At 32.9% G+C, this 19,623-nt stretch overlaps 1 protein-coding gene across 1 annotated transcript; it reads right to left on the reverse strand.

Moving 5' to 3' along the window:
• Nucleotides 1–3,704: 3,704 nt before the first annotated feature.
• Nucleotides 3,705–19,429, reverse strand: LOC127705998 (uncharacterized). Its single transcript, XM_052210393.1, has 4 exons — nucleotides 15,630–19,429; nucleotides 10,573–10,726; nucleotides 8,434–8,558; nucleotides 3,705–5,705 (listed from the first exon to the last, which is right to left on the reverse strand). Exons 1-4 carry the CDS (start codon nucleotides 19,216–19,218, stop codon nucleotides 4,360–4,362), a joined length of 5,214 nt encoding a protein of 1,737 aa, XP_052066353.1. The 5' UTR covers nucleotides 19,219–19,429; the 3' UTR covers nucleotides 3,705–4,359.
• Nucleotides 19,430–19,623: the final 194 nt, after the last annotated feature.

Here is a 19,623-nt window from a genome sequence, read left to right on the forward strand (position 1 = left end):
AGTTGTACATCCTAATATGGCTTTCTAAACTACTAATAACTGCTATGGAATGCTATCAGATCTGTCAAAAGTTGGAATACAAAGGTACACTTGAATATACAGTGTACAAGATATGAATGCAAAAATAAAATTCTAATATTTTACTGCAAGTCTTGTTGAAATTTCAAAATGTTGCACCAACTTATATTTGTGATTTGAGCAGTAACTGCAATCAAATGACTCTATTTTAATCCAATAACAGACTTGTTAAGGGGTGTAAACATGCTTTGTGAGTACTGTACCTGGCCTTTTATCCCTTATTAATTATGTCAGTGGCAAAATAATACGAACAGTTAAGAATTATAATGCACTTTAAATATCAGTGCTTATAAAAAGCAACTTATTCAATAAGAGTGGTTACTTAACATTGCTTAAGAGACTATTTATTACCTTGACTAAGTGATTTTCAGATTAAAAGTTATTTTATTTTTATTATTATTTAATTACCAAATGTACTACTAATTTCTCTTCTACTATATATATTTTGTGTGGACCAAAAGAAAACAGTTATCTCCTCTTTCTCTTTTGGAATTAAACAAAATAATTCTTAATACATGTAATATATTATGTTTTCCACTTTCTGAAAAAAAAATTAAGTAACATATATTAACTTCATTAAATGGATTGTTTGGTCAATATTAAAACTATATGTGACCTAGGTTTCCCTAATATTCCCTCCCCCTTTTTCAACTCTTGAATATGATTTATTTTTGTTTTTTTTACAAAATTATATTAAAATATTCATATTTTTATTTTCAAATAACAACTTGCACTGTTAGTATATGCTAGTATTTCATTACAATCCTATCATCATCAGATATTCTATTTGAATAAACAACTATCCCCCCTTTTTTTGGGCTTTCTGTATTATTTCGTTTTCCCTACGAAGTTATGTCAGAAAATACACATGCATTATCTGTAATTTCAACTTACTGTACTGCAGGTGTGAGAAATTATTTCATTTAGCCCAAATTAAACTTCATAAATGACAAAAATACAGTTTTTCACTAGCAAGTATTTACACACAGCTTGGAGCCAAAATGCACATTTGAAAATGATCAAATAACCTTCAAATAAAGGTTTACTATCAAGCTAAAAACACAGCCAGATCCAAGCATTTTTATAACAAAGATTAAAACCAAAACTGCTATCAAACTGCTATTGAACTGCTGTCATAACTGTTGTCCAATTGACAAATTGACAACAGTTTAGAAGGTAGATCCAGACTGCTAAGATGAATGCTAAGAGGAATGCTAAGAAATGGTGAAATAAGGCAGTTTCTCAAACTGCTATTAGATGGAATGCTATGAACAGCTGAAAGACTGCTAAAAATGTGAAGAACTGGTAAATAACAGCTAATAAACTGCTAATGATAGCAGTTCAGTTTGACTTGGGTACTCGACCCCAGTCTTAACCATACTCGACTGTACTGATTTGTACTTGACCCTTATCTTTGCCATTGAAAATAGTCTGAACTATTGCTCGACCAGTCTGAAACAGTCTTAACCCATTCTCGACCTGTACTCGACCTATATTTTCAGTCTAAACCATACTCGACCAAAGGTCTGAACAATACTCGACCAGTCTGAACCATACTTGCCCAAATAACTTATACTTTTTATTTTAACTGTTAAAATAAATTTCTTTTTAACTGACATGACAACAGCCACAATAAAATAAAGATACATATAAAAACAGATTTTTACATCCTTACATGATTATCAGATTTATCAAATAGAGATAGTTAAATCAAACTATCTAATATAATAATTAAATTATATTAATTTTAAAGTTTAAGAGTTTTGTTAAAAATAGATTTTCTTTTACCTAAAAACCACAACTATACTGAGGGTAATTAAACCTTATTAAGGTGCTTCTTGTTTGGTGTGTGTGTTTATTTTCTTTAAACTTAATTTTCCTAAATTCCTAATTAAAAACTAGATAGGTTTCATGGTTACACACAATAGTTATATAATTATCTTTTTAATGAGGTAACAACAGCCAACAAAATCACTGAAATTGTTTAACCTTATATTAGAATTATATCTATTATTATAATTTGGGATATATTATAGTATAATATATATCAAAAAAGGGATAAAAAATTAAAGAAATTAATAAAATTGTTCTTCTGATAGGTGGTAAAGTATAAAGTAATACCTCCTGCTTGGGGCAAACTCATTAAAAAGATCACACCTGGTCAGAGAGTATTAAATTCTAAATAACATTCATTCAAAATTGCAACATCCTGTTTAACTTAAATCGCAAGGCCTTTTGAATTCACTAGATAAGTAATACACAAGTTTAAGAAAAATAGGGCTTTCTTTTTACCTGTAAAGCACACATTTACTGAGCTAATTAAACCTTATTATATGCCATGTCTTTAATTTTGACAAAAATTATTTAAATTTAATTGAAAATTTTTTTACTGAAACTTTGGAACACATTTCCTTTTTTAAAAGGTTCTCAAGACTGGCTATGGAAGTTCTATTATCATGGTTATATTGAATTCTTGGTTTTACAAACAAAGGTGTCATTTTTCAAATTTATTATTAAAGTTGCTTTATTTACTATTTTATATATATTTTAATAAAAAAAAAATTCACTGCATTATTAACTAAACTCAACTGACACCATAAATCTATACTAGGCTTAAGTTAATTGTGAAAATTGTCCAATAACCATAAAATATATCTGAAACTTTAAAAAAAATTTGAATAATATTGAAAATATTAGTCACAATTCAGTTTTGAGATTATTTGATCGGCTTGTTTTATTTTTATTTTAAACGTGATATATATATGTAAGTGTTGATGAATATGGTGTTGAAGTTATATAATGTTTATTGTGAAATTTTGGTTTCAATGCTATATTGAATACATTTTTAATTTCAAATTGTTGTTCAAATTTCTAGCCAGGGGAAATAGCTGTTGTTAAAAACAGTTTCTACATTGATGATATACAATAGATAGATACAAAAAATAGGTCTAGGTTGGTGAAGACTTGGTCGAGTATGGTTCAGACTAGGACAAGTATGGTTCAGACTAAGTTGAGATGGTTCAGACTAGGTCGATCATGGTTCAGTCTAGGTCGAGCATGGTCCAGACGCGTATAAAATGGTTAAGTACTAGTCGAGTAAAGGTCGAGTACAAGTTCAGACTGTTAAGTATGGTTCAGACTACAGTCGAGTATTATCAAGTAAATTTCAGACCAATTCAGACTGGTCGAGTAAAAATCAGTACAGTCGAGTACAGATATAGGCCATTTCAGACTTTTACTGGTTTGTAGTGTTTTGACACAATTAGTACAAATAATTATCAAGTTTTGTTCCATTCCAGTGTAAATAAATAAATATCTTGCATTCACAAGGTTTAGATATAGAAACAGACAGACTGGATGAGAAACGATTTCACCCCTGGAAAGGGGATTGATGTAACAATGTGTAAAAGTTTGCTATATTAAGCCAGGTAGTTACTTTTCATTATTACATTGGTTGCAATGAATTACTGTGATTTCTCAGTGAAATAAAAACTGATAATTTCACATGTGAAATAAATTTGATAATTTCACTCCTCTGACATCATACAACAATAGGTGTTGTCAAGACATTGTCGATGACGTAGCATAAAAGCAAATTGTGAATGCATAGAAAAAGATATAGTTCCTTGCATTTTCTTCTTTATTTCCATTAAAAAGCTCATTGTCAATGTAATAAAAAGAATAACTAATCGAGGAATTCAAATATCGAAAAATATTCAACTTGTGACCGAAAAACACTGATAATTAACTCATACGTTCATGAATTAATGGGTTGTTCGGTCACTCGTTGAATATTTTTCTATACATGTATTTGAATTCTTTGATTAGTTATTCTATAAATAACATCAGTTGATGATGTTCAAATGATTTGTCAGGAACATTATTCTATCGCATGTTTATATACTGGAAGTTCCAACTCTGCTTTTACAATCTCTTTCTTTTCTAAAGAAAAGAATCTTTAAGTACCCTACACTATTGTCTTGATAAATCTGACAAAGGACACTGCGTATTCATTAATTTTTGTGGATAATAATTTTCTTGGATTTATATAAAAAATTATATTTTTGGTGGCTATTTGATTTTGTGGTTATGCCAATGTATGCATTCAAACCTATAGAAAATTTGTACTACACTGAATATTTAAATTCAAGGTTTTGCTATACCCATGAAATCCATGACAATTGGTATTCCACATCTAATAATGAATCCACAGTAATATTTTACATTGTACATGTTAAACAATGTATGTGAATTGTGGAGATATATATATACATATCAGCATTATAATTTTCTAGTTTTCTGTTCCTTGACAATAACCTCTGCAGCTTCTATCATATTTCTTTCTTTCTTCATTAAGTCTTCTAACTCTGTCTTTTCTTTAGAATTATTACACAACACAACAAATTTACTGTTGTTTTTTCTTGCTCTCCCTCTCATTTGAACTAATGCAGTAACTGTTGATGGAGGGTTGAATGTAATTACAAGTTCACACTCTGGAATATCTACACCTTCTTCAGCGACTGATGTGGCCACAACTATGTCAATGGCCTTTCTTTTCATGTCATCTAATATTTGTTTTTGTTGAGCCACAGTCATACCTTGTTCAGTGCCGCTGGTGGTTCCGTGGCCAACTACAGCTTCAACCTTCAGTTGTAATTTTTGTATTGAATCATGGGATCTCAGCAACTGTTTCATTTTAAAAGCTGTTTCTCTTTGTTTCACTAATACAAGAACCATGGCATCTTTATTTGACCAATTTACATAATCTGGTCTGGTAACAATTTCGACTAACTTGGACAACTGTGGAGATGTATCTAAATCTGGATTTTGAAGTGATAAGTTAGGTCCTTCAACATTCATACAAGTCTGCAAAGCATCCTTTATCCTTGTGCATGGTAATAGGATGGCTTCAGCAAACTCAAAGTTTGCAGAGGGTTCGGCAGCCATTAGCTCTTGTAACTCTTCAATAGCCATGTAAACTCCTGACTCTATTAACACATTCAAGGCAATACAAATGTTCTGTGTATGCTTAATGATATTCCTTGAGAACAGTTTTACACCTGATTTTGAAGCTTCTTTTGGTCTTGCCATATTAATAGTCATCTCCAGTGAATTCAGAAGACTTCCATCAACTTCTTTAGCACAATTAAGCAACTCTTCCTCTGTTAAATGTTTTGTTTTTGATGTTAACCCAATATCAAAATGTTGCAGCAAATCAGTTTCTTCACCAAGGCGCATGTAGCATTTCAGCAAATATAACTGCAGTTCTTCTTTAAATGACCTCTCTTTTGACGACATTGCAATGTACTGAGGATCAATTTGTGCACTAGACTGAAATTTCTTCAATTCGTATGTATTTTCTTCCACCAGAGCAATCATGGCTCCTTCCAGATTGTCCATCAACAGTTTCAACATCATTATTGTTTCTTTCACAGAATCTCTTCCAGCTGGTGATGCTGTAAGACCAAGCAGTTTGGGGCGGGTTTGTTTTGGACATTTACGATGATATCCTTGGAGCAGCTTGTTAAATGGATGATTTTTTATACAGTGATGAGTCTCATCAAACACGACCAAACAAGTGTCATTCCATCTAAGTATTTTATTGAGAAGCAGGTTCTCATAGAATGCTGAAAATACATCAATTAGATTACTGAATTAAGATAAAATACATAAAATTTGGAATGAAGCTATTTATAAAACAATATGTCAATGGCATCTTATGTGTTTTTAAACAGTTTGGTTAAAAGTTTAACACTGTGAAGCATTCTCTTCATTAGGTTGCTGCCTTATTAACATATTCCCAAATAAAATTCCTTTTTTTATATCAGTTTTGACATGATTGATATATAAACATTTATCATCAGTGACAAAATCTGGTTAGTCCTAATAATAAGAGATTTTGGATCCTTGTATTGAAGCCATAATGCCAATATGTAAGACAAGATTAATAAAATGCTCTGCTGGGCGCAGCTTGATACAACCGCAGAGGTCGAACCCTGAACAGTTGGGGCAAGTATGGATACAACATTCAAGCTTGATACAGATCTGAATTTGGATTGTGATTAAATATTTGACACAGCATAGGTTTCTGACACAGAATGAATGTGGTCTAAGAACTTAAATTTTTTTAATTTACCTATTATGGTCCAATATCCAAAATCTAAATACATGGTTAGATTCAGATTTATCAAAGAATCCAAAGAATTCAATTTTTGATGAAATCAAACAAAGTTTAATTTTGGACCCTTTTGACCTCAATGTGGACCAATTTGATAACGGGGCCCAAAAATCAAAATAATATTAAAGAACCCCATATATTCAATTATTGTTGAAATCAAACAAAAGTTTAATTTTGGACCCCAACTTGGACCAACTTGAAAACTGGGCCCATAATCAAAAATCTAAACACATGTTTAGATTCAGCTTATCAAAGAACCCCAAGAATTCAATTTTTGATAAAATCAAACTAAGTTTAGTTTTGGACCCTTTGGACCTTAATGTAGACCAATTTAAAAAACGGGACCCAAAATTAAAAATCTAAATACACGGTTAGATTTGGCATATCAAAGAACCCCAATAATTCAATTTTTGATGATATCAAACAAAGTTTAATTTTGGACCCTTTTGACCTCAATATGAACCAATTTGATAGTAGGGTCCACAAATAAAAAATCTAAATACATGGTTAGATTCAGCATATCAAAGAACCCCATATATTCAATTATTGTTGAAATCAAACAAAAGTTTAATTTTGGACCCAACTTGGACCAACTTGAAAACTGGGCCCAAAATCAAAAATCTAAATGCATGTTTAGATTCAGCATATCAAAGAACCCCATATATTCAATTTTTGTTAAAATCAAACTAAGTTTAATTTTGGACCCTTTGGACCTTAATGTAGACCAATTTGAAAACTGGACACAAAATTAAAAATCTATATACACGGTCAGATTTGGCATAACAAATAAATAAATGTAGTCAAAGATTTTACAAATCTAATGCGCCATACTGTGCAATCAAAGATTACTTCTTGAAATTTTTCAATATTTGAAATTTGAAAAAAAAATTATATTTGAAGATTTGAAGAATAATTCTTTTTAATTTCTGAAATCTGAAATGAGAAAAAATTGACCTCCCACAATTTCTTTTTACCAATGGAGTTTGCAACCATAATTACCCAATTAAATTTACCATAGTGCTAACTTAATCTATTTTATAATAGAATTCAAAATATGGTGTCAAATCTTGCATATGGTTTTTTTTGTAAAAGAAAAAAGATGCAACATTTGCAGATATTTTTACTGGTCTTCCTTTATAAATATGCATTTCTTTAAACATAATTTAAAAGCAGTGTAAGGAAAGTAATCAAAACGTTGTATTTGGATTACCTCCCTTACACCGTTTTAAATTGTCTTAATTGTTCATTAACCATTACTTTATACATAATTTAAAAGCAGTGTAAGGGAGGTAATTCAAATGATATATTTGATTTATCTCCCTTACACTGCTTTAAATTATGTTTTGTACTAAGGTATTTGTCCATTAACCAGGACAACCATGTTTTTCAACCCTTTTTACCCCTAATTCCTAAACGGTTTGAGCCATAACCCCCCAAAGCCAATCCTAACCATCCTTTTGTGGTATGGAAACTTGTGGTATAATTTCAGAGAGATCCATACACCGAATTTTTGCGGTCGTATAAAAAAAAACTAATTCCTGAAAGACTAATGTCTCGTGGAAATCTGAAGGATGTTATTCGGTAGATAAATAATTCTTTTTTGATTTTGGAGTTGAAGTGGCCAAAAAAATGACAATCTTTATCATGTTTTGGGGGGGGAGTTTCATCATGGGATTTTGGATACAGGTGTGCGGCTGATATTTCTAACCACCCCCCCTCTATTCATATATTGAAGTCATGTGAAAATCACGACCCATAAATATATTTCATGGCAGAATCATAACCCATTCATATATTTCTCAGTTTAATATGACATATACAATTATCTTAATTTGATTTAAAAGGATAAAACAGCATATATATGTATATCTTATTGAAAAAGAAAACTACCGACTCTTTCACATTTTACCTTGGTGAAACTGTAAGTCATTAATATATTTGACACATCAAAAAAGGGACCCATTCCAGCGTCATGTCTGTATATACCTTTATACAGGAAGAGACCACCACACTACCTGCAGTAACTATAATAATATCATGTTTTTCCAAAAAGAACGTCTTCTTGTTGCCTACCTGCAGCAACTTAACATCATGTTTCCACAAAGAAGATGTTTTGTTGCCTACCTGAAGTAACTTTAAAAACATCATATTTCCACAAAGAGTTATTTGTTGCCTACCTGCTGTAACTATAATAACATCATGTTTCCAAAGAGGTACTCCTCCACTTTTCTGTAAACCTCCACACAAGGCAGCTATGACAGGTTTTCTCTCTTCCAACTTTGAAAAATCTGTGTGACTAAATCTACAATAAATTATACTTCAGTTTTAATGAATTCTTTAATTTGGCTCACAAATTTGTTGCCTTTGAGCCATTCCTATAATATGAGGCAGGCGTTACCTGTGAAAGGGGACGAAGAATTATTTTTTTTAATTCAAACATATTTTATCTTCAAAATCTGTTAAAAAAAGAAACGGAAATACCGTAACGTTTCCGATTTTGGTTCTGTTGTTAGGGATTTTAGTTGTGACGTTAGTTTACTTATGACGTCATATTCGATGTAAACAAAGAAACGCTATCATCAGGTAACGTTTTTTCATATCAAAGAATAATTAGAAATGAAATTGTTATTGTGTTCCTTCCTATATTTGACTGGACTGATAAATATATATTTCACTCAAAGTCTCATGACACACGAGACCGGAAGAAGGAAGTAGATTTCTGCGCAAATGCGGGAATTAAAAAAAGTTACAAAAAAAAAGTTAATGATTTTGAGTTCATTAGTACAATGAAAATTTCGGGAAATTTTCCCGATTTTTTTTTTTTTTTTTTTTTTTTTTATTGATTTTTCTACTGTAATAGGGGACTTCGTCCCCTTATTAAAGAATCATTGAATAAGAATCAAAGATTACAAATAAATGGCTTTGCAAACCTTATCTCTTCGAACATAATAGTCATGTTGTTGCACTGCAGGTTTATTTTGTATATTCTACTCTAATTACATATGTTCTAGAGAGGCCAAGGATATGGTATGTGTACACATAGACTGGTTAAAGCCTGAACCCTTTAATGCCTATGACAAGTCAAACTATCTCAATGAAGTCCTGGTGTCATGGACATGATGAAATGGAAGTTCCTTTGTAATGTATAAGTTTCTAGTGGAAGAAATATTATTTCCAATGTCAGGAACAAATATTACAGTATTTGTTCCTTTAATACAGAATAAAAGGTATAGAACATTTGATTCAATGGGAACAGATATTATGGCATTGTTTATAACAAAGTTTCCAGGATAACTTCTGTTAAGCAGAACAAATATATGTTGACACTGGTAGTTGTTTTTACGTGACAGATTTTGGTGTGGTTTGTTTACTGTCCAAGTATTTTTGGTAATTCCGGTTTTATGTAATAAACAACCTACTTTGCATCCATTTTTTATTTGTTGGTACATGTATTGATTTTTCAAGGTCAGAAAAAATAATAATTTCAGGGTACTTAGTTTCATGGTTTTATTATTTGTGCCTATCGAAGGAATTTGCATCACCAAGGTTGACAATGTTTTTTCAAGGGGTAACAATCTGCTCTATCACCCTCTCAGCTATGTGTTATTTAATTTATTATACTGAATGTTCTGCCATTATTGTCTTTTAAATTTTGGATTTTTGGTCTATGAAGAAGTTTTTTTCTTTAAATTTATTGATGCAATTTCAATTCATTGTCCTTTTAAATTATCGATTTTTTATTGGTCTGCACGAGAGGGTGACATTAAAAAAATTGTCTCCCGCTGAGCCATGGGATAGAGTAAATTATCTCCCTCGTATTAGCCAATCAAAATTTGGCATCTAAACGTTAAATATAATATTAAAATATACATATGTACTATTTACTGTGAATTAATTTATTTTCGTGGGTTACAATTTTCATGCATTAACAAAAAGTTGTATTTTCATGAATATTAGATTTCATGGTTTTACAAAAGTCTGCCATGTTGCCTGTTTTGCCTTTAATATTCAGTTTGTAGCCATCAAAAATTTCATGTTCGATTCATAGAAGTCAATAATCATGTGCAATTTATTACAATGTAGCCCCACCAGTCCAAAGTTAAGCAATTGCATATAAATAGTCCTTCAGTATTTTTTAACTAAAATTTTTAATATTTGTTTGGTACTTTTTATTACAATGAGAAAAAGGTCACACTGACCCTTTCAAACAAAACATTACCATTGACAAAGAAGTGTCCAGAAGATGAAAAGAGTTTCAGATAAGTTACATACTTCTTAATGTCAATGTCTTTTTTTATGGTCACATATGCATGTACCTTGTATATTTTCTGTCTCCAATTTCTCTCCTGATATACTCCGACTGCTGTAGTACTAACAACACTTTATCTACCAGGAACATCACTTGTCTGGTAGGATTTTGTTCCAACATGGCACTGATAGTCATACAACTGATTAAAGTTTTACCAGTTCCTGAAAAATACAAATATGAGGCCTCAATTGGTGTCTAAAGTGTAGAAAAATTCCTGAAAAATAGCAAAATGATGATCAGCATGATAGAGCAACATATACTTGCTCCAATTAAAATAATTAGGTGCGTTCTTGCATTAGATTTTTATTGTGTTTTCCATCGTGTAATTTCTTATTCTAGATGAAGGGAAGTTGGTTAAGCATTAGTAAAACAAGTATCATTTAGGCAAATTTCGAAGTGCACAACATGGAAAATCTTCCATGGTAGAAAATATTTACATAAAAATAAGGAGATCAGGTATGATTGACAATAAGAAAACTATCAATAAAGAACAAAGGATAATGATGTGCACAATTACTGGTCACTGTAAAGCCTTCAACAATGAGCAAAACAGCATACTGTATAGTAAAAATTGAGAATGGAAACGGGGAGTGTGTCAAAGAGACAACAACCGGACCAACGAGCAGAAAACAGCCCAAGGCCACCAATGGGTCTTCAACACAGCGAGAAAATCACGCACTGCAGGCGGGCTTCAGCTACCCCCTAAACAAAAATGTGTACTAGTTCAGAGAAAATGGATGTCACACTAAACTCCGAAATATATAAATGAACCAAAATTAATAAAAGAACAGAGTTCCAATGTCCCCCGCGTGGCACATATTTTATCTATCCAAGGTACAAGGGCAATAACTAAAAAAAACACTTTTTTTTGTTCTTTAAAACTTTTTAGTAATATCTTAGAGAAACAAAGACTTCAGAGCAAAAGCAATGTGATTTCCATTATAATTAATATTTCAAAGGGCATAAATATTTGTTCAGCACTTATTTTCAAAAGTGTCAAAGAATTGTCAAAGAATTTTTGATATAAACCTATGAGATAAGTTTCATAAAATTCTGGCATTAATTGTACACATGAGAATGCTGACAATGCAATTTTCCATATAAATCAATATTTCCAAGGGGCATAACTCTTTTAAAAATAATTGATCGGTACTGATTTTTGAACTCATCAAAGACTTTGATGATATAAGCCTATAATATAAATTGCATAAAAATCTGGCAAGAATTGTACACATTAGAGCACTCATAAGGCAATTTTCCATAAAATTAATATTTCCAAGGGGCATTACTCCTTAAGAAAAAATTGATCGGCACTGATTTTCGAACTCGTCAAAGACATTGCTTATATAAACCTATGATTTAAGTTTCATAAAATTCTGGCAAGAATTGTAAACATGTGAGAGCTAACAATGCAATTTTCCATATAATTAATGTTTCCAAGGGACATAACTCTTTTAAAAGTAATTGATCGTCACTGATTTCTTGACCTCATGAAAGACATTGTTGATATAAACCTGATATAAGTTTCATAAAAATCTGGCAAGAATTGAACACATGAGAGCGCTAACAATGCAATTTTCAATATAAATCAATATTTCCAAGGGGCATAACTCTTTTAAAAATAATTGATCAGCACTTATTTTTTAATGTGTCAAAGAATTGTCAAAGAATTGCAGATATAAACCTATGAAATAAGTTTCATAAAATTCTGGCAATAATTGTACACATGAGAATGCTGACAACGCAATTTTCCATATAAATTTAATATAATTTCCAAGGGGCATAACTCTTTTAAAAATAACTCATCGGCACTGATTTTCGAACTCGTCAAAGACATTGATGATATTGACCTATAATATGAATTTCATAAAAATCTTGCAAGAATTGTACACATTAGAGCGCTCATAAGGCAATTTTCCGTATAATTAATGTTTCCAAGGGGCATCACTCTTTTAAAAATAATTGATAGGCACTGATTTTCGAAATCGTCCAAGACATTGCTAATATAAACCTATGATATGAGTTTCATAAAATTCTGGCAAGAATTGTACAAATGGGAGCGCTAACGATGCAATTTTCCATATAATTAATGTTTAAAAGGGACATAACTCTTTTAATAAAATGCTCTGCTGGGCGCAGCTTGATACGACCGCAGAGGTCGAACCCTGAACAATTGGGGCATTAGTATGGACACAACATTCAAGCTTGATACAGCACTGAATTTGGATTGTGATTAAATATTTGACACAGCATAGGTTTCTGACACAGAATGAATGTGGTCTAAGAACTTAAAAATTTTTAATTTACCTATTCAAACCATATCATTATTATTTGCTTTTAAATAAAAATCAGAAATAACCAATTTAAAAAAAAAAATCCCTCCCCAAATTTTTTGAACCCCCTTATGATTCATCACCCCCAAACTCAATCCCAGCCTCCCCTTTGTGGTATGGTACCTTGCAGTACAATTTCAGAGAGATCCATACACTTGAACACAAGTTATTGTCTGTATTCTAGAAAAATGCTTGTTTTTAGGCCCCTTTTTGGCCCCAAATTCATAAACGTTTAGGGCAATTACCCCCAAAATCAATCCCAGCCTTCCCTTTGGGGTATGGTACCTTGCAGTACAATTTCAGAGAGATCCATACACTTGAACACAAGTTATTGTCTGGAAACTAGAAAAATGCTTATTTTTGGCCCCTTATTCCTAAACGTTTTGGGCAATTACCCCCAAACTCAATTCCAGCATTCCCTTTGTGATATGGAACCTTGTAGTACAATTTCAGAAAGATCCATACACTTACACACAAGTAATTATCATGAAACTAGAAAAATGCTGGTTTTTTGCCCCTTTTTTGGCCACTAATCCCTAAAATTTTGAGGCAATTACCCCCAAAATCAATCCCAGCATTCCCTTTGTGATATGGAACCTTGTGGTACAATGTCAGAGAGATCCATACACTAACAGACAAGTTATGTCTGGAAGTAACAAAAATGCTTATTTTTGGCCCCTTTTTGGCCCCTAATTCCTTAACTGTTGGTACCATAACCCCCAAAATCAATCCCAACCTTCCTTTTGTGGTATTGAACCATATGGTAAAATTTCATAGAGATCCATTCACTTAAACTAAAGTTAGAGTGCGAAAACTAATGTGTCTTCGGACGACGACTACGACAACGACGACGGCGACGCCAACGTCATACCAATAAACAACCACAAAATTGTTTTGCAGTCGTATAGAACTTGTTCGATATATTGCTGATATTAACCTATAGTATAAGTTTTTTTTAAAATCTGGCAAGAATTGCACCTGTGAGAGCGCCAACGAGGCCATTTTCCATAAATTTAATATTTCCAAGGGGCATAACTCTTTTTAAAAAAGTCGATCAGCCACCATTATATAACTTGTCCGAGATATTGCTGATATTTACCTATAGTATAAGTTTTATAAAAATCTAGCAAGAATTGTACCCGTGAGAGCGCTAACGAGGCCATTTTCCAAAAATTTTATATTTCAAAGGGGCATAACTCTTTATAAGAAAAGTAGATCGGCCACCATTATAGAACTTGTCCGATATATTGCTGATATTAACCTATAGTATAAGTTTTATAAAAATCTGGGAAGAATTGTACCTGTGAGAGCGCTAATGAGGCCATTTTCCATAAATTTAATATTTCCAAGGGGCATTATTCTTTTAAAAAAAGTCGATCGTCCACCATTATAGATCTTGTCTGAGATATTGCTGATATTTACCTATAGTATAAGTTTTATGAAAATCTGGCAAGAATTGTACCCGTGAGAGTGCTAACGAGGCCATTTTCCATAAATTTAATATTTCCAAGGGGCATAACTCTTTTAAAAAAAGTGGATCGGCTACCAATATAAAATTTGAGCGAGATATTGCTGATATTTACCTATAGTATAAGTTTTATAAAAATCTGGGAAGAATTGTACTCGTGAGAGCGCTAACAAGACCGGACGAACGGATGCCCGGTATTTCCATGTCCCCCGCAATGTGTTACGCGAGGGACAAAAATCTGGCAAGAATTGTATAAGTGAGAGCGCTAACAAGACCGGACAGAAGGACGCACGGACTGACAGACAGATGGAAGGACACCGGGTATTTCTATGTCCCCCGCAATGCGTTGCGCGGGGGACAAAAAAAAATACAAGACTAACAAAGGCCAGAGGTTCCTGACTTTGGACAGGCGCAAAAATGCGGCGGGGTTAAACATGTTTTGTGAGATCTCAACCCTCCCCCTATACCTCTAGCCAATGTAGAATAAACAAAAAAAAACAAAGCAATATGCATAGTAAGCTATAAAAGGCCCTAGTATGACTAAATATGAACAAAAAGAAAAACCAAACATCTGATTTATACTACGACAATGAATGAAAAAAAAGATGACAGACAGCAACATTTTCTGGATGTATTTTAACAAAGGAAGATCCAAGTTTTACTTTTTATTATAAATTTACATTTTATATACTCCCAACAAAAATTAGTTGGTTTACAGTATACTGTTGGTTTGCTGTCTTTTAAGAACTTTATTTTAACCTCCTTTTCATTCATGCCCATATACAGCAAAATAATACAGCTATATTTTATTAAAAATTTTGTTTTTTAATCTGAAGTGGGGTTGCTGTCTCAAAGTTATTGCTTAATATAGTTAACATTTAAGAAATGCCTCTTTTTGTAATTTCATTGAGGTGTAAAAGCGTTGACTGAAGCACATTTTGTATTAAACGCTTAATGCTAAAAATGTGAGCAGGTACATGTACAAAACTTTTAGAACCCTTTAAAATTACAAAAAGAAGCATTTAACTCTTGTATTAAATTAGATTTTTATGCTACAAGCATTACAACCATGAAAGACTTTCATTTGTTTTTCTATGCATTGTTTAAAAGTTGTTACGAAGAGCATGTGCTGTCATCATGGTCATAGATATTGCATTTTACAGAAATAAAATATAATTTTTTCAATGCCTCTTCCAATCAAAATTACGGAATTGAAAAAAAAATTTATGTAATTGTTATTATAATAGTTTATCAATTCAATACCTGTTGGTAAAAAGCAAACTCTGTCACTGTCCATGGCCTTGTTAAATAGTTCTATCTGATAACTTCTAGGTGTAGTTGTAGTTAACTTAAATCCTATCCTACCATAATCATTCATGCTCTTAACAGTTAGTGGGTGTTCCCTCTCTGGAGCAGTTTCTTTAGCAGCCTTCTCACAATGGCGCTGTCCACGTAAATGTTCCTTGTAACTCTTCTCTGTATTCATTGGTCTCTCGCATGTTGAGCAGTAGAAGGCAAAAGGACTATGTCTGTCTCTATTTCTACCAGAAACTTCACATGACAATGGTGTTGTACTTCGAGCAAAACTATTCTGTATACTTTCGAGTGACTCATCCGAGTTATCTTGGATATTTTTCACACCTGGAGTTTCTTCAAAAACATTTTCTGTCACAGCATTTAAACTAAGTTCAGAAAGGCTATCAAGAGATGTATCTGCCCCGCTAAAGGAACTTTGCTTACTTTTACATCTGTTTTTAATGGCTCTAGCTTCTTCAGAGCCAGAAGATTTTCGTGACCCAGATGATTTACTTCGGGATGAAACTGACAAATCAGATGGCTCAGACACAATAAAATATTTATCTCCAAACATTGGTAGTTTGTTACAAGTTTTCTCTGGAATTACTATCTCCTTTTCTCTTGGTTCCTCTCTATCAGACACTGACAAACTCGAATCTGTTGTACTGTGTTCTGAGTCACTCTCCTCAGGGTTTTCACTGTCAATACCATGTAAATCATTAGATATTTTATCGATGGTAGACTTACAAGACTTAAACTGAAGACTCTTTGATGTCTCTTCTTTGTCATTTGATGCTGATGCAAGATTGAAATCACTTTTTCTTTGTATAATTGGAGATTTCTCAATAGACGGAATGGTTTTAACATTTGTCTGCTCATCAGTGAGATGAGGATAATGATTGACCTCAGCTTGACCTCTAATGTTTTTGTCAGATAAATTTGTTGTGAACACCTTTGGTCGTGCCATTGTAAACATTGATTTTTCATCATCTATTTTTAAAACAGATTCATCATCTCTCAATGATCCAAGGGTAAGGTGTGATACCAGCGAAGTACTAAATGGCATCAAGGAAGGCAAATCTTCGTTTGAATTTGAATTTATAACCCCATTTTTGATGACTGGATTTGCTGGCAACTCTGCTACTACCTCAGAAGCGTTGATACCATTTTGAGTTACTGCATTTATTGTGATGTCATATGTTTGCTTAGTTACAGATGTTGGTGGTAAATACTCTGCCTGTGGCAATGTGACTTCTGATGATATTCCATTTACTTTAGGTAAAGGTATGACACAACTAGGAGTAACAATGGTGGAAGACTTTAATTGGAAATTTGTATGATTGAACTGACTGCCTACATATATTCCAGGCATGGGGTTCTGCTTTTCTGGTACATTTTCATAATAGCCTCGTCCTAAATTATGTCCAAGGTTTTGTCCTAAATTTTGACCTAATTGTCCTTGTTGAGGATTATACCTCCTGTCTGTATCAAAACCAGTCTGTTGATTTACAATGCCTGTTGTACACTGTCGAATCATCTTTTCTTCCTGTGCTTTATGTTTTGGAGAATTTTTGTGAGTTTCCAGCTGTTGTTGTGAATTAAGTTTGCAGTTACAAAAACTACAAGTGAACCATTTGGTGTTATCTGACGTGTCAACTGTTCTAACTGGAAATTCATTATAAGCACTTTGATTTGAAGCGGCCAGACCAGCCTTCTCTATGTGTTTTTTGCTTACCAGATGTTGGTGCATGCTTTCTGGTCCACTACAAGCTATCTGACATATCTCACAAAACTGTGGTACATTTTCTGTTATCCCTTGTAGCCAACGATGTTTAGCTTTTGCATGATTTTTACCTTTTAGATGACTATCTGCATGAAGTTTAGATGTCAGTTCTATTTTACACACATTGCAGTAACCTCTGGAGCCATTAAATGTATATTCTTCTCCTCCAGTTCCCCTCATGTCTGACCTGGCTGAAATACCCGTGGTAACTGACGGTTTTACTGCTTGAGCATTTTTCATTTTTGCATGTTTAGCTCCTCTTAGATGCTGATCTGCAGGCACTTTTGATGTCAATTCTAAATTACAGAGATTACAAAATCCTTGTTTTCCATTAAATGTGTATTCCTGGCTACTTGTACTAGACTGACGAGCTACAGGATCTACATCTTGTACTAGAACTTGGACATTCATTGCATTTTTTGCCTTGTGATGTTTAGCACCTTTCAAATGTTGATCTGCATGTTGTTTGGAGGTCAGTTCAAGGTCACATATATTGCAATATCCTCTGCTACCTGCAAATGTGTAATCAGGTTCTTCAGATTTTTTAAGAGTTGGCTTTGATACTGGAGATGCAGGGCTTAATTTTGACATGTTTAATGGTTTATTTTGAATGGGAAGAATGAATGAATGTGGTGGTATTGTCAGTGGTGATAACGGCTCAGCACTATTTTTAGTAAGACTTAAATCTGCCTGCATCCAGCCTTCCTTTGCTTGTTTATGTAATGCACTATTAAGATGGGCACTTGCTTGCTCTATAGATGTAAGTTTCAATTTACATACATTGCAAAATCCACTCTCCCCCTCAAATTCATATTCAACCTCTTCATGAAGTGGTGATGATAACGAAACAGTGCTAAATTGAGCTCTCTGCTGGCTTTCAGGCTGAACTTTTGACATACTTCTAGTTTCATTTTTTTTTCGTAGAAACCATGCTTCTTTTGCTTTTTTATGTTTAGCTCCTGAAAGGTGTTGATCTCTGTTCTTAATAGATGTAAGCTCTACTTGACAAACATTACAAAATCCAGTGGATATATTAAATGTGAACTCTACATCTGCATCTCCATATCCTGACCTCTTTGATAAATTTTCTAAGACTGATTGAGGCGGTGTTTCATTCTGCAGTTCTAGTTGGAAATTCTGGAATAATTTATCAAGATCATCTCCAGATTTCGGCTGGTCGGTTTGTAAAGATGAAGATGTGAAACTATTTGCTTCATTAAATGACAATTTCATACTTAATTGTGCTTCAGTCTTTTTAGTTGTATGAAAATTTCTGATATGCAACTCTGAGCTTGCATCGTCGGGAAAAGTTATGTTACATGCATTACACTTTCTAGTTTGTTGAGGGGGGCTTTGCATTTGGTTTGACTTTTTCTTGTGCTTTTCACCATTAAGGTGTTGAGATGCATTCTCTGGTGATGTTAAATCTATACGGCAGATGTGACAATAGCCACGTTTTCCATCAAAATCATACGGTCTCCCTGCAGTGTCATATTGCTCTGAAGATACTTGAAACTGTTGCGATTTGTCCATCTTTACCTTATGCCTTGGACTGGCCATATGTTCCATAAATGATTTTGGCCCATTACATTGTTCACTACAAACTCTACAGAAGAAATGACTCAATGAATCAATTTGTAAGCTAACTTGTTTAGCTTCAGCCTCCTTATGCTGTTGACTTGAAAAATGAGCTTCAGCATTATAAGCACTTGAAAACGGACCTTTCTGACATGTTTTACAATATTTTAGGACCTCATTAACTGCAAGTGACATCTTTAATTTCTTACTCTTTTCTCATTTAAAAATCTACTTTCACTTTCACTTTGTCCACTAGACAAGAAAGTTTATATTGGTGTTTATAAGTGTAGTTTTGCATTCTATTTTCACTACAGTTAGTTGGGACCATCTTGGTGTCTATTTTTAAAGAACCAGCAAGACTGCATGTGCCAAATCATCTTTTGACATGTAGATCTGCAGGCTGGAAATCCCCTTACCAAATTCGAAACTAAAAGTTATACCGATTTGTAGATATTTTCTTATTGGTTCGTAAAACAGACAGCAGTGCAATATATATTTATTTGGTAACATTAAAATACACAAGTCGTTTCATTTATCATATTTGAATAAAAACTAAGTTACGAAAACTGTACCAGCTTTATTTACATTATTTTGACAACC

This window comes from Mytilus californianus, unplaced genomic scaffold, assembly GCF_021869535.1.
Source record: "Mytilus californianus isolate M0D057914Y unplaced genomic scaffold, xbMytCali1.0.p SCAF_6, whole genome shotgun sequence".
In the NCBI taxonomy this organism is placed as follows: Eukaryota; Metazoa; Mollusca; class Bivalvia; order Mytilida; family Mytilidae; genus Mytilus; species Mytilus californianus.

What these genes read in the sequence shown, in the direction of transcription:
- LOC127705998 (XM_052210393.1), bottom strand. Translation starts at nt 19,218, where the DNA reads ATGTCACTTGCAGTTAATGAGGTCCTAAAATATTGTAAAACATGTCAG. An exon ending in AGTTTGCTTTTTACCAACAG is followed by an intron (nt 10,727 to 15,629) that starts GTATTGAATTGA and finishes TGTATTTTTCAG; the next exon opens with GAACTGGTAAAACTTTAATC. An exon ending in TGTTATTATAGTTACAGCAG is followed by an intron (nt 5,706 to 8,433) that starts GTAGGCAACAAA and finishes ATGTATTTTCAG; the next exon opens with CATTCTATGAGAACCTGCTT.